At 45.0% G+C, this 15,259-nt stretch overlaps 1 protein-coding gene across 1 annotated transcript in view; it reads right to left on the bottom strand.

The window, feature by feature from the left end:
• The window catches only part of BMPR2 (bone morphogenetic protein receptor type 2), a 239,167-nt gene that overhangs the window by 12,308 nt on the left and 211,600 nt on the right, over positions 1-15,259 (bottom strand). Inside the window, exon 10 of the mRNA XM_069733577.1 lies at positions 10,686-10,822. Within this exon, the coding sequence (XP_069589678.1) occupies positions 10,686-10,822 (137 nt within the window). The remainder of the gene's footprint in view (positions 1-10,685; positions 10,823-15,259) is intronic.

Raw genomic sequence — 15,259 nt, 5'->3', positions numbered from 1 at the left:
ATGCCGCACAGGACTTTTCATCTATAGACAACAATGCAAGTCGTGTGTAACTTGTGATCTGTCTGCTATTTGGCCGGTTTTTGTTAATAGTTGGTAGATAGAAAGCCGCACACATTTTTTTGGTTGCTCAACTCCTTTGTGACTTGCTATTGTGTGACCAATATTGCCAGGTGGCCCTAGCTTTGGGGTTAGCTTTTGTGGTCAGTGAATTAATACTTATTGGGGTATTTCTTAGAGTGATATAAATGGGTGCGCTATGGTAAGCCATTTTAGAAGCAGGGTCTCCTATTCTGGTCTTTCACATGAGCCCTCTGTTTTCTATACGATTCCCTAAATCACCATCATTAACTTATAGAAGACTTTTTTTTCCTACATGTGCCATAAAAATATAGGACTGATATGTAATGTATGCGGAAGAAGTGCTACTACTTACCGTAACCTATGAGGTCTCCAGTCTCATGCATGCAAGCTTGGCTGTCTTTATGTGGTTACACCTATACAGGGTTTTACTGCTTTATATGAATTTCAAGAGAACACTACATCCAGCACTACACAGCAGTATAAAATGACTTCTTGCCCTTAAAATCACACAAATAACTAAGTATATAATGTACAATACAGTGTAACGCTTTAGTGCACCTCTATGTCACTCCTGAAAGTTGAACAAAAGAGTTATCCCCTGCGCACTATAGAATTATCATCATGCTCCCACTATAGCGCATTGTACGGATGTCAATCAGTAAGTGTTGGGTTGGGCTGTATTTTCACATGAATAGGAGGATTACATTTCCAGGACTGCAAGTATGCTGCGTTGTTTCGAGAACAATTATATGACTTTAGAGTATTTACTGTGGGATTTTACATGATGGAGTCTCAGTGCTTGCTGCAATTATTTGGGAGACCAGACTCCTTTTGAGATCTAAAGTCTAAAGGGTAGATATTTCACCCTGAAAAAATCTAATGCAAGCTGACTAGAGAACCTTTGGATGATATCTGAGGATGAGGCCAAGATTTCTGCCATGGATTTGTAGTTTGACATACTGTGGATTTATGCAAGCCTCATTCAATGAAAATTAAAAGAGGTAAACTGTTATGATCTGGTGGCCTAGGAGCAGCATGAGAGGGACTCTGGAGAAGGTGGTCCCTGTACTGACCGCAACCCCTGAACCTAGCAGCGCAACTAGAAGTAGCCGTGGGGGGTGTTGTGAATTCTGTGGCAGAGTTCACTCCTGTGGTCACAAGTGGTACTTCGGCTGATTCTCTCTGGGATCTTCCGTTTGTGGAGGAAAGTGGTACTGCAGCTTCTGAGTTTCCTCCCTCAGGTGATCTGGTGAGCTCGTTAGCTTCTTCTCTACTTAACTCCACCTGATGCTTTGATCTATGCTTCCTGTCAATGTTTCAGTGTGGGACTTGTTTTTTCCCTGGATCATTCCTGTGGCCTGCTGCTCTGCAAAGCTAAGTTTTGCTTATGTTATTTTGTTGCTATTTTTCTGTCCAGCTTGCTTTATTGGTTTTTCTCGCCTGCTGGAAGCTCTGAGACGCAGAGGGACCACCTCCGTACCGTTAGTCGGATGCGGAGGGTCTTTTTGTCCCCTCTGCGTGGTTTTTTATAGGTTTTTGTGCTGACCGCAAAGTTATCTTCCCTATCCTCGTTCTGTTCAGCTAGTCGGGCCTCACTTTGCTAAATCTGTTTCATCTCTATGTTTGTGTTTTCATCTTACTCACAGTCATTATATGTGGGGGGCTGCCTTTTCCTTTGGGGAATTTCTCTGAGGCAAGGTAGGCTTATTTTTCTATCTTCAGGATTAGCTAGTTTCTCATGCTGTGACGAGGCGCCTAGGTTCTGGTCAGGAGCGCTCCACGGCAACCTTTAGTGTGGTTTGATAGGCTTAGGGATTGCGGTCTGCAGAGTTCCCACGTCTCAGAGCTCGTTCTATTATTTTGGGTTATTGTCAGTTCACTGAATGTGCTCTGACCTCCATGTCCATTGTGATTCTGAATTGCCTTTCATAACAGTACAGGAAGCCAAAAGTGCTAATGATTCTCAATAGAGGGAAAAAAGAAGTTCTGAGACAATTTTTTTTTCTTTGCACTGTGTTTTGTCTTTTTTTTCCCCTAGACATTTGGGTGGTTCAGGACACAGGTGTAGCAATGGACATTAAAGGTCTGTCTTCATGTGTGGATCAGCTCACGGCAAGAGTTCAAAATATTCAAGATTTTGTGGTCCAGAATTCTTTGCTTGAACCGAGAATTCCTATTCCAGATTTGTTTTTTGGAGATAGAACTAAATTTCTGAGTTTCAAAAATAATTTTAAACTATTTCTGGCTTTGAAACCTCGCTCTTCTGGTGACCCAATTCAACAGGTTAGGATCGTCATTTCTTTTTTGCGCGGCGACCCTCAGGACTGGGCGTTTTCTCTTGCGTCAGGAGATCCTGCATTGAGTAATATCGATGCGTTTTTCCTGGCGCTTGGGTTGCTGTACGATGAGCCTAATTCAGTGGATCAGGCAGAAAAAAATTTGCTGGCTCTTTGTCAGGCTCAGGATGAGATAGAGTTATATTGTCAGAAATTTAGAAAGTGGTCAGTGCTCACTCAATGGAATGAATCTGCGCTGGCAGCAATATTCAGAAAGGGTCTCTCTGAAGCCCTTAAGGATGTCATGGTGGGATTTCCTATGCCTGCTGGTTTGAATGAGTCTATGTCTTTGGCCATTCAGATCGGTCGACGCTTGCGTGAGCGTAAACCTGTGCACCATTTGGCGGTATTACCTGAGCTTAAACCTGAGCCTATGCAGTGTGATAGGACCTTGACCAGAGTTGAACGGCAAGAACATAGACGTCTGAATGGTCTGTGTTTCTACTGTGGTGATTCCACTCATGCTATCTCTGATTGTCCTAAGCGCACTAAGCGGTTCGCTAGGTCTGCCACCATTGGTACTGTACAGTCAAAATTTCTTCTGTCCGTTACCTTGATCTGCTCTTTGTCATCATATTCTGTCATGGCATTTGTGGATTCAGGCGCTGCCCTGAATTTGATGGACTTGGAATATGCTAAGCGTTGTGGGTTTTTCTTGGAGCCCTTGCAGTGTCCTATTCCATTGAGAGGAATTGATGCTACGCCTTTGGCCAAGAATAAGCCTCAATACTGGACCCAGCTGACCATGTGCATGGCTCCTGCACATCAGGAGGTTATTCGCTTTCTGGTGTTGCATAATCTGCATGATGTGGTCGTGTTGGGGTTGCCATGGCTACAAGCCCATAATCCAGTATTAGATTGGAAATCCATGTCGGTGTCCAGCTGGGGTTGTCAGGGGGTACATGGTGATGTTCCATTTCTGTTAATTTCGTCATCCACTCCTTCTGAGGTCCCAGAGTTCTTGTCTGATTACCGGGATGTATTTGATGAGCCCAAGTCCAATACCCTACCTCCGCATAGGGATTGTGATTGTGCTATCAATTTGATTCCTGGTAGTAAATTCCCAAAAGGTCGATTGTTTAATTTATCCGTGCCTGAGCACACCGCTATGCGCAGTTATGTGAAGGAATCCCTGGAGAAGGGGCATATTCGCCCGTCATCGTCGCCATTAGGAGCAGGGTTCTTTTTTGTAGCCAAGAAGGATGGTTCGCTGAGACCTTGTATAGATTACCGCCTTCTTAATAAGATCACGGTTAAATTTCAGTACCCCTTGCCATTGTTATCTGATCTGTTTGCTCGGATTAAGGGGGCTAGTTGGTTCACAAAGATAGATCTTCGTGGTGCGTATAATCTGGTGCGAATTAAGCAAGGTGATGAATGGAAAACTGCATTTAATACGCCCGAGGGTCATTTTGAGTATCTCGTGATGCCGTTCGGACTTGCCAATGCTCCATCAGTGTTTCAGTCCTTTATGCATGACATCTTCCGAGAGTACCTGGATAAATTCCTGATTGTGTACTTGGATGACATTTTGATCTTCTCGGATGATTGGGAGTCTCATGTGAAGCAGGTCAGAACGGTTTTTCAGGTCCTGCGTGCTAATTCTTTGTTTGTGAAGGGATCAAAGTGTCTCTTTGGTGTGCAGAAGGTTTCATTTTTGGGGTTCATCTTTTCCCCTTCTACTATCGAGATGGATCCTGTTAAGGTCCAAGCCATCCATGATTGGACTCAGCCGACATCTCTGAAAAGTCTGCAAAAGTTCCTGGGCTTTGCTAATTTTTATCGTCGCTTCATCTGCAATTTTTCTAGTATTGCTAAACCATTGACCGATTTGACCAAGAAGGGTGCTGATGTGGTCAATTGGTCTTCTGCTGCTGTGGAAGCTTTTCAAGAGTTGAAGCGTCGTTTTTCTTCTGCCCCTGTGTTGTGTCAACCAGATGTTTCTCTTCCGTTCCAGGTCGAGGTTGATGCTTCTGAGATTGGAGCAGGGGCTGTTTTGTCGCAGAGAGGTTCTGGTTGCTCAGTGATGAAACCATGCGCTTTCTTTTCCAGGAAGTTTTCGCCTGCTGAGCGTAATTATGATGTGGGCAACCGAGAGTTGCTGGCCATGAAGTGGGCATTCGAGGAGTGGCGTCATTGACTTGAAGGAGCTAAGCATCGCGTGGTGGTATTGACTGATCATAAGAACTTGACTTATCTCGAGTCTGCCAAGCGCTTGAATCCTAGACAAGCTCGTTGGTCGTTGTTTTTTGCCCGTTTTGACTTTGTGATTTCGTACCTTCCGGGCTCTAAAAATGTGAAGGCGGATGCTCTGTCTAGGAGTTTTGTACCCGACTCTCCGGGTTTATCTGAGTCGGTGGGTATCCTCAAGGAAGGAGTAATTGTGTCTGCCATCTCCCCTGATTTGCGGCGGGTGCTGCAAAAATTTCAGGCTAATAGACCTGATCGTTGCCCAGCGGAGAAACTGTTTGTCCCTGATAGGTGGACGAATAGAGTTATCTCTGAACTTCATTGTTCGGTGTTGGCTGGTCATCCTGGAATCTTTGGTACCAGAGAGTTGGTGGCTAGATCCTTTTGGTGGCCCTCTCTGTCGCGGGATGTGCGTGCTTTTGTGCAGTCCTGTGGGATTTGTGCTCGGGCTAGGCCCTGCTGTTCTCGTGCCAGTGGGTTGCTTTTGCCCTTGCCGGTCCCGAAGAGGCTTTGGACACATATCTCTATGGATTTTATTTCTGACCTTCCCGTTTCTCAAAAGATGTCAGTCATTTGGGTGGTCTGTGATCGCTTTTCTAAGATGGTCCATCTGGTACCCTTGTCTAAATTGCCTTCCTCCTCTGATTTGGTGCCTTTGTTCTTCCAGCATGTGGTTCGTTTGCATGGCATTCCAGAGAATATTGTTTCTGACAGAGGTTCCCAGTTTGTTTCGAGGTTTTGGCGAGCCTTTTGTGGTAGGATGGGCATTGACTTGTCTTTTTCCTCGGCTTTCCATCCTCAGACTAATGGCCAGGCCGAGCGAACCAATCAGACCTTGGAAACATATCTGAGGTGCTTTGTTTCTGCTGATCAGGATGACTGGGTGTCCTTTTTGCCTTTGGCTGAGTTCGCCCTTAATAATCGGGCCAGCTCGGCTACCTTGGTTTCACCGTTTTTCTGCAATTCTGGGTTCCATCCTCGTTTCTCTTCTGGACAGGTTGAGTCTTCGGACTGTCCTGGTGTGGATACTGTGGTGGACAGGTTGCAGCAGATTTGGACTCAGGTAGTGGACAATTTGACCTTGTCCCAGGAGAAGGCTCAACTTTTCGCTAATCGCAGATGCCGTGTGGGTCCCCGACTTCGTGTTGGGGATCTGGTTTGGTTATCTTCTCGTCATATTCCTATGAAGGTTTCCTCTCCTAAGTTTAAACCTCGTTTTATTGGTCCGTATAGGATTTCTAAGGTTCTTAATCCTGTGTCTTTTCGTCTGACCCTTCCGGATTCTTTTTCCATACATAACGTATTCCATAGGTCATTGTTGCGGAGATACAGTTAGGGCCAGAAATATTTGGACAGTGACAAAAGTTTTGTTATTTTAGCTGTTTACAAAAACATGTTCAGAAATAAAATTATATATGTAATATGGGCTGAAAGTGCACACTCCCAGCTGCAATATGATAGTTTCCACATCCAAATCGGAGAAAGGGTTTAGGAATCATAGCTCTGTAATGCATAGCGTCCTCTTTTTCAAGGGACCAAAAGTAATTGGACAATGGACTCTAAGGGCTGCAATTAACTCTGAAGGCGTCTCCCTCGTTAACCTGTAATCAATGAAGTACTTAAAAGGTCAGGGGTGGATTCCAGGTGTGTGGTTTTGCATTTGGAAGCTGTTGCTGTGAGCAGACAACATGCGGTCAAAGGAACTCTCAATTGAGGTGAAGCAGAACATCCTGAGGCTGAAAAAAAAGAAAAAATCCATCAGAGAGATAGCAGACATGCTTGGAGTAGCAAAATCAACAGTTGGGTACATTCTGAGAAAAAAGGAATTGACTGGTGAGCTTGGGAACTCAAAAAGGCCTGGGCGTCCACGGATGACAACAGTGGTGGATGATCGCCGCATACTTAATTTGGTGAAGAAGAACCCGTTCACAACATCAACTGAAGTCCAGAACACTCTCAGTGAAGTAGGTGTATCTGTCTCTAAGTCAACAGTAAAGAGAAAACTCCATGACAGTAAATACAAAGGGTTCACATCTAGATGCAAACCATTCATCAATACCAAAAATAGACAGGCCAGAGTTAAATTTGCAGAAAAACACCTCAAGAAGCCAGCTCAGTTCTGGAAAAGTATTCTATGGACAGATGAGACAAAGATCAACCTGTACCAGAATGATGGGAAGAAAAATGTTTGGAGAAGAAAGGGAACGGCACATGATCCAAGGCACACCACATCCTCTGTAAAACATGGTGGAGGCAACGTGATGGCATGGGCATGCATGGCTTTCAATGGCACTGGGTCACTTGTGTTTATTGATGACATAAGAGCAGACAAGAGTAGTCGGATGAATTCTGAAGTGTACCGGGATATACTTTCAGCCCAGATTCAGCCAAATGCTGCAAAGTTGATTGGACGGCGCTTCATAGTACAGATGGACAATGACCCCAAGCATACAGCCAAAGCTACCCAGGAGTTCATGAGTGCCAAAAAGTGGAACATTCTGCAATGGCCAAGTCAATCTCCAGATCTAAACCCAATTGAGCATGCATTTCACTTGCTCAAAGCCAGACTTAAGACGGAAAGACCCACAAACAAGCAAGACCTGAGGGCTGCGGCTGTAAAGGCCTGGCAAAGCATTAAGAAGGAGGAAACCCAGCGTTTGGTGATGTCCATGGGTTCCAGACTTAAGGCAGTGATTGCCTCCAAAGGATTTGCAACAAAATATTGAAAATAAAAATATTTTGTTTGGGTTATGTTTATTTGTCCAATTACTTTTGACCTCCTAAAATGTGGAGTGTTTGTAAAGAAATGTGTACAATTCCTACATTTTCTATCAGATATTTTTGTTCAACCCTTCAAATTAAACGTTACAATCTGCACTTGAATTCTGTTGTAGAGGTTTCATTTCAAATCCAATGTGGTGGCATGCAGAGCCCAACTCGCGAAAATTGTGTCACTGTCCAAATATTTCTGGCCCTAACTGTACGTGGCACCTATGGTTCCATCTGTTGAGCCTCCTGCCCCGGTTTTGGTGGAGGGGGAATTGGAGTATATTGTGGAGAAGATTTTGGATTCTCGTGTTTCAAGACGGAAACTCCAGTATCTGGTTAAATGGAAGGGTTATGCTCAGGAGGATAATTCCTGGGTTTTTGCCTCTGATGTCCATGCTCCCGATCTTGTTCGTGCCTTTCATGTGGCTCATCCTGGTCGGCCTGGGGGCTCTGGTGAGGGTTCGGTGACCCCTCCTCAAGGGGGGGGTACTGTTGTGAATTCTGTGGCAGAGCTCCCTCCTGTGGTCACAAGTGGTACTTCGGCTGATTCTCTCTGGGATCTTCCGTTTGTGGAGGAAAGTGGTACTGCAGCTTCTGAGTTTCCTCCCTCAGGTGATCTGGTGAGCTCGTTAGCTTCTTCTCTACTTAACTCCACCTGATGCTTTGATCTATGCTTCCTGTCAATGTTTCAGTGTGGGACTTGTTTTTTCCCTGGATCATTCCTGTGGCCTGCTGCTCTGCAAAGCTAAGTTTTGCTTATGTTATTTTGTTGCTATTTTTCTGTCCAGCTTGCTTTATTGTTTTTTCTCGCCTGCTGGAAGCTCTGAGACGCAGAGGGACCACCTCCGTACCGTTAGTCGGATGCGGAGGGTCTTTGTCCCCTCTGCGTGGTTTTTTATAGGTTTTTGTGCTGACCGCAAAGTTATCTTCCCTATCCTCGTTCTGTTCAGCTAGTCGGGCCTCACTTTGCTAAATCTGTTTCATCTCTATGTTTGTGTTTTCATCTTACTCACAGTCATTATATGTGGGGGGCTGCCTTTTCCTTTGGGGAATTTCTCTGAGGCAAGGTAGGCTTATTTTTCTATCTTCAGGATTAGCTAGTTTCTCAGGCTGTGACGAGGCGCCTAGGTTCTGGTCAGGAGCGCTCCACGGCTACCTTTAGTGTGGTTTGATAGGCTTAGGGATTGCGGTCTGCAGAGTTCCCACGTCTCAGAGCTCGTTCTATTATTTTGGGTTATTGTCAGTTCACTGAATGTGCTCTGACCTCCATGTCCATTGTGATTCTGAATTGCCTTTCATAACAGGGGGGTACCTAACACTCCCTAGACCCCTCGGCACAGCCTAAGATCTAACTACCCCTAAAGACAGAAACAGGAAACCTATCTTGCCTTAGAGAACATCCCCAAAGGATAGATAGCCCCCCACAAATATTGACTGTGAGAGGAGAGGGAAATAACATACGCAGATATGAAATCAGATTTTAGCATAGGAGGCCATACTAGCTAAAAAGAAAGAATAGAACAGAGTACTATGCGGTCAGTATAAAAGCACTAGAAAATATCCACCGCAGAAAATACGGATCACCACATCTGACTAAAGACATGGGGGGTATATCTGCATCTCCAGAGAAATAGCTAGGCTGCAAAAAATCCTTCACAGACCAAGCTGGACAAGACAAAAGCATGAAAATGCACAGAACTATAAGGTCCACTGCAGGTGGACAGCAAAAACAAAGCCAGGACTTATCTTTGTAGAAAAACACAGCAAACTGGAGAGACCAGCAGGGAAGTGAATCCTTCAAGAACAATGGGCAACTGGCACTGACTAAAGGATCCTGCAAAGCTATATACCCCAGTCAGTTTTGCAATTAGTAGATACACCTGTCCACTCCTGCAGTCCAGGCACAACTGCATTACCCTCTACAACCACCGGAGGGAGCCCAAAAGCTGAATTCACAACAGTAAACGGGTTGTCCAGACTTATGACTTTGATGACCTAAACTTAGGATCGGTCATCAGTCAGGTCAAGGGGGGTCTGACACCTGGCAACACCACTGATCAGCTGTTTTGAGCTCAGGTGGTGGCTGGATGTAAACAGTTAACTTAGTTCAGCTGCTATTCACTTCAATAGATGCTGAGCTGCAGTGCTCAGCAGCAGCCATTATAGGGTAAATAGTACCATGAGGCTCCGGCTTCATTCACTGTTTACATCCAGCTGCTGCTGGAGCAGAAAGCAGCCGATCAGTGGGGCTGCGGGGTGTCAGTCCCCAACCGACCTGATATTGATGACCGATCCTAAGGGTGCAGTCAGACGGTATAAATCGGACTGCAATGCTCAGATTGACTGCAGATCTCCCAACACAAGCTTGACAACTGCGAAAAGATACAACAAGCTGTCATGCTTGGGTTGGGAGAGCCACGGGCCATTCCGTACATTGTGGTCCGACCTTGGTCCGATTTATACCGCCGTCTCACTGCGCCTTTAGACTAAATCATCAATTTGATTAGCCTGGAAAGTCTCTTTAAGGCTACTTTCACACTATCGTTAACTGCAATCCGTCACAATGCGTCGTTTTGCAGAAAAAACGAATCCTGCAAAAGTGTTTGCAGGATGCGTTTTTTCTCCATTGACTAACATTACGCGACGCATTGCGACGGATTGCCACACGTCGCAACCGTCGCGCGACGGTTGCGCCGTGTTTCGGCCGACCGTCGGCCGCCAAAAACGTACCATGTAACATTTTTTGCAGCCGACGGACCGTCTTTTCCGACCGCGCATGCGCGGCCGGAACTCCTCCCCCACCTCCCCGCACCTCACAATGGGGCAGCGGATGCGCTGAAAAGCAGCATCCGCTGCACCCGTTGTGCGGCGGAGGCAACGCTAGCGTCGGTAACCTCGGCCCGACGTACTGCGACGGGCCGGGCCCGACGCTAGTGTGAAAGAAGCCTAAGCTGATTATTCAGGATCATGATTTTTGGAATCTCCAAGATCCTGTGCTGCAAGTAAATCAAGTATTACTATGCAGTTATTGAAATCAGTAGATGCCTGTGGTTCTCTAGAGCTTGACATTGCTCCTAAGTAGTAACTGAGTTCGGAATCTCATGCAATTGTTTAAAATACCATAATTAGCTCATAAAACACTTGTAGGACAAAGATCAGTGTAGAAAGGAAGCAGATAATTTCAGGATGCCGTGCTGAGTGATTTCTTCTTAGCTCAGAAGCTGATGGAGCTTCCGACCACCTCATAGCCCAATGCAAACTACAACTACATTGTATACATTGAAGCATGCATTCAGATTAGCAGCTTACCAGGCTGTTCTCCTTCCATGCCTCTGGAAACTTTGGTCTTTGCTTTTCTCTGGACACCAATACTTGCATGTCTTCAAATGAAGGGTGGTTCCCTGCTTCTGTCTGAAATGCCATCTGATACTCGGGCACAGATTCACCTGTACACAGATAATTGCGTCAGTCATGGAGTGCAGTAGAAAGCATTGTTGTTTCACAATAACATATAAACCATTGATACATTGACTATTTCACCCTGAGACCCACACTGGGCTTTGTGGTGAGCACTCATCCCTGACTATGGTTGTGTCCACAGAATAGTAATTGCCTGTAAATCGTTAGTACAAGTAACATTCGTTGGATCTTGCTGACTAATGACTTCCATGAATCCATTGCACTCGGTGGGATTTGACAGTTCCAGGTCTTTAGTCACAGAAACAAGTACTAATAGCAGTGATGGCAGATACTGATACCTGTGGGGTTTTCAGGTGTCATTGCTTTAGGCTGCATCAATTGTGGCAAAAATGCACCTTGTGTGAACACAACCTTAGCAAATCTGACTTGCTGTGTCCTGAATCATCTGTTATTCCTGTGTGAAAAAACGGATGTCACACAGACACATTATATAGCCTGTGACTGTTTTCACGTCTTTTTTTTTTTTTAACCAAAGGCTCTTTACAAGTTTTTTCCATTCATGTTAAAATCGTAGTTTTGAGTATGTGCAAATGGCGTCTTTTTCAGGCAGATTCCGCTGGAACTCGTCGAAAAAATTGCAGTAAACCTGTCGCAAAGCAATGTACATCGTGCACAGCATTGTAAAAGCGACATTGCTCTGTACTTTAGTCTTTAGTGACTTCTTTTAACAGCGTAAGGGTTCAGAAACCGTGAAGCAGTAAAAAAAAAAAGTAGAAAGTTCTTTCTTCAGGCAGCTTCCGCTAGGTCGTCGGTCACTAGTTATAGCACAAATTATAGAAGAAAGATGCTGGCGGCAGTCAACTCAAAAACAGGAAAAAGACTACGGCACTTTCTTAAAAAGGCTTCTCCTAGAAAAACTCAGCAGTTCTGTTGCCAGAAAAAAGAGGTCATGTGGAATTTTGGGCAACTTTATCTTTATATATAGTTTAGGAAACTGCAAAAATGGATTTCTGCACTTTTTACCATACAATATCATATATTGCAGTAATATGCAGAGAGTGCAAAGTGACCTGTCTATATGCACCAAAATGAAAGCTCATGGATTGATGGAAATAACAGGTCCAATAGACATGTTAATGATATGCAAATAATGAAAAAATGCAAAAAACATTTTCAAAACATGGTAATTTCTGACCAATGACAACTCATGCATGCTTGTTGGGAGACAAGTCTGGAAGTGCTGCAGGCCATGATAGCAGATTTAGGCCACGCCGGCTGCTCACAGTAACACAAGTAACATCCACCCTGGCATTGTCATGTTGAAAAATGATTTGTGGGACCCTTTGGCCTTATCACTTGTTCCATGACCAAATCAGTGTAATGATGAGGTGGTAGTGTACCTGGAATGAAGACTAGAGGGACCTGGCTACAGTAAATTCTGCCGTCCCACAACATAATCACAGAATAGGACTGATGCAATGTTTCCTATTGAACATGGCTTCAAGGCTTTACACACATGGTCTACAAATTAAGGTCTATCTTCTTCAGTGATGAGTCCTGACTTTGTCTTGAATACAAAGATATCTGGAGATTGGTTTGGTGACCAAGTGGGAAATGCCAGGGAGAGGCATTCACAGGGGATCATCACACTGGTACTACTCCCAGGAATATGGTGTGTGGTGGCATAATGTAGTCCGACCTCTCTAGTCTTCATTCTGGGTACACTAATGGCTCAGCATTACATTGGATTTGGCCAATTCTCCAAAGTATCCCAGGAGTCGTTTTTCAACTTGTCAACGCCAAACCTCATGTTGCTCGTGCTACTGTGAGCAGCCTAAATGGCCTACAAGTGCAACCTTGTGCTGCAACGTCTCTAGACTTGTCTCCCATCAAACACATCCTCAACATCACTGGGCTGCAATTGCAAAGGGAGCTGCCAGCAATGGATCTTGATGATTTACATGTCCAAGTGAATCCGGCGTGACAGAACATTCCTCAACCTAGAATTAAAAACCTACGCAAATCATGTAAGTGCATGTACTGTATTTCAGCACATAGCGCTCATACTCGATAGTTCTAGTTTTTCATCATTTGCATATCATTACCATGTATATCAGTCCTGTAATTTCCATAACTCCATGACTTTCCTTCTTGGTCTTGCAGTTTCAGTGTTGAAGAGTGTACAAAATTAACACAGCTGTAGTACTGCTTTTCAGCACAAGATGGCAGTATAACACTAGCGCTTGCCCATTCTGCAGCCGCACAAGGCATTTTGGGCAGTTCCCGCATGTATGTAATGTATCAATACAAATGATGGCTCTATGACATTTTAATAGCCTAAGGCTATGTGCACACGTTGCGGATAGGTGTGCTTATTTTTATGCACTGTTTTTGCAAAATCCACAGGTAAACCGCACTGCGGATTACCCGCAGATTTACCGCGGTTTTTGGGCAGATGCCACCTGCAGTTTTACACCTGAGGATTCCTATTATGGAGGAGGTGTAAACCTCTGCGGAATCCGCACAATTGACATGCTGCGGGAAAAACAACGCTGCGTTTCCGCGCGGTTTTTTTCCGCAGCATGTGCACTGTGCATTTTGTTTTCCATACGTTTACATGGTAATCTGCATCAAATCTGCAACGTGTGCACGTAGCCTTAGGCTGCTCAATCAGACAGGACTTTTAATAAGTAATGAATTGCAAAGTTGCTTGTTTTTTACAAGCACTTTGCAATTCTACCCATAGAAGAACTCTTGGCAATCACTTTAAGGTGTTAAAACTGGAGTGCAGGTGCTGACAAACGGCCAAGTTGCACCCATGTAAAACCTGCTATGGTGAAGTTCAACCTAAGCGGAAGATTATAGCAGTTTAGTAGTAAATTAATGTGCCATATAATCCACTAAAGGGGTTGTTCAGCCTTAGGGTACAAGTCTGCAGTCACTCTATGTAACTGCAGACATGTGAATCCTCAGAGAACACACAGTGCATGCTATGATGATTCTCCGGTGTCAGCAACGGGAGCAGTCATGCAACTGCAAGTATACGATTTGCATACTTCCAGCCACTTTCCGACTACATGTGTCCACTTCACTTGTATTGAGTGAGGCCGCGCACGTCTAGTCGGTATGTGACCACATGTATGCAAATTACATGTACATGTGTATGGCAGCTCCCGGCGACGACATTGGAGAACCACATAAAGTGACTGCAGACTTGAACCCCAAGCCTGGACAACCCCATTAACCTACTATGACTGTATAACTGCAGCCTGTGGTCCTTCCTGCTCTCCTGCTGCACAATGATCTAATCTTCAAGTCTCGTTATTCGTTTGTATATTCCCTGTGAACTTTCCTTGCTAGACAAAAACTGTTGACTCACTGTGTATACAACAGGAGGAAAGGAATATGTTCATCAAATACCAATAATGCCTCATCCATATGTCTGATTTCTACTAAGCGACATGTGTTGTGCAACAATGAGATCATGTTCTCGAATTGCAACATCACATCTAATGATGTCCTATGGTGACGAACTGCGACCTGGACTTCAATGCAAATCATATGCGACTGCAACTTGCTTGTGACTTTTTCACACTAAAATTGCAGTCATAAAATAGTCGAGTGAATATTTTTGGTTATGCGACTTGCAGTGCCGTATTTGCCACTAGGCACTTGAGGTCACGTGCCTAGGGCGGCAGGATGCGGGGGGAGCACTTGAGCAAGGTTTTTTCTTTTTTTTTATTATAAAAGTCCGGGGTCAAGTGCCCTCCTCCCTCCCTCCTTCCCCCCCCCCCCCCTCCTGAAGACGTCATACTCACCCAGGGCTGTATTTGCCACTAGGCACTTGAGGGCCGGTGGAGCGAGGTCTGTGCACAGGCAGTGAGGCAGGGACTGAGGGTGTGCACAGAGAGACTGGAGACCCGGAGACTGCCCGTCTCGGTCTACGCCGTAGCCTGGAGTCCTCATTATCATAGGAATATGCCAGTTAATTATTTTCCTAAAGCTTTATAGTGTAGTTTTAGGTCAGAGAGGGATGGTTAGGGATGAGTTAGCAAGGTGCAGGGACAGGTAGTGATGGCTACTTGCGGACATGTGCGGCAATTGCGATTTTGCACTTGCGGTGATATAAAAAAACACTGCTAGCAGTATTTTTTTCCATTGCTGCAACTACCGCATTTTCCGGATCGCGGCAAAACCGCAAGTGCCGCACATGTCCGCAAGTCCCATGTGGAATGTATGAGGCCGAACGCAGTGTTGCTGTAAGTGATCCGTTACGCGGCAGATGCGGAAAAACTGATGAATCTGCTGCAAAAGGCTCCTTTCACATCAGCGATTTATGGCAAAGTCACTGCCGATAGTGTCATACTCACCAAAGGGGGAGGCAGCACTAAAAGTGCCTAGGGCAGCAGAAAATCTAAATACGGCCCTGGCGACTTGTGTGAGAATTGCTGTTGTACCACACA

The sequence above is a fragment of the Ranitomeya imitator genome, chromosome 7 (genome assembly GCF_032444005.1).
Source record: "Ranitomeya imitator isolate aRanImi1 chromosome 7, aRanImi1.pri, whole genome shotgun sequence".
In the NCBI taxonomy this organism is placed as follows: domain Eukaryota; kingdom Metazoa; phylum Chordata; class Amphibia; order Anura; family Dendrobatidae; genus Ranitomeya; species Ranitomeya imitator.
This window is presented reverse-complemented; position numbering and strand designations above follow the sequence as displayed.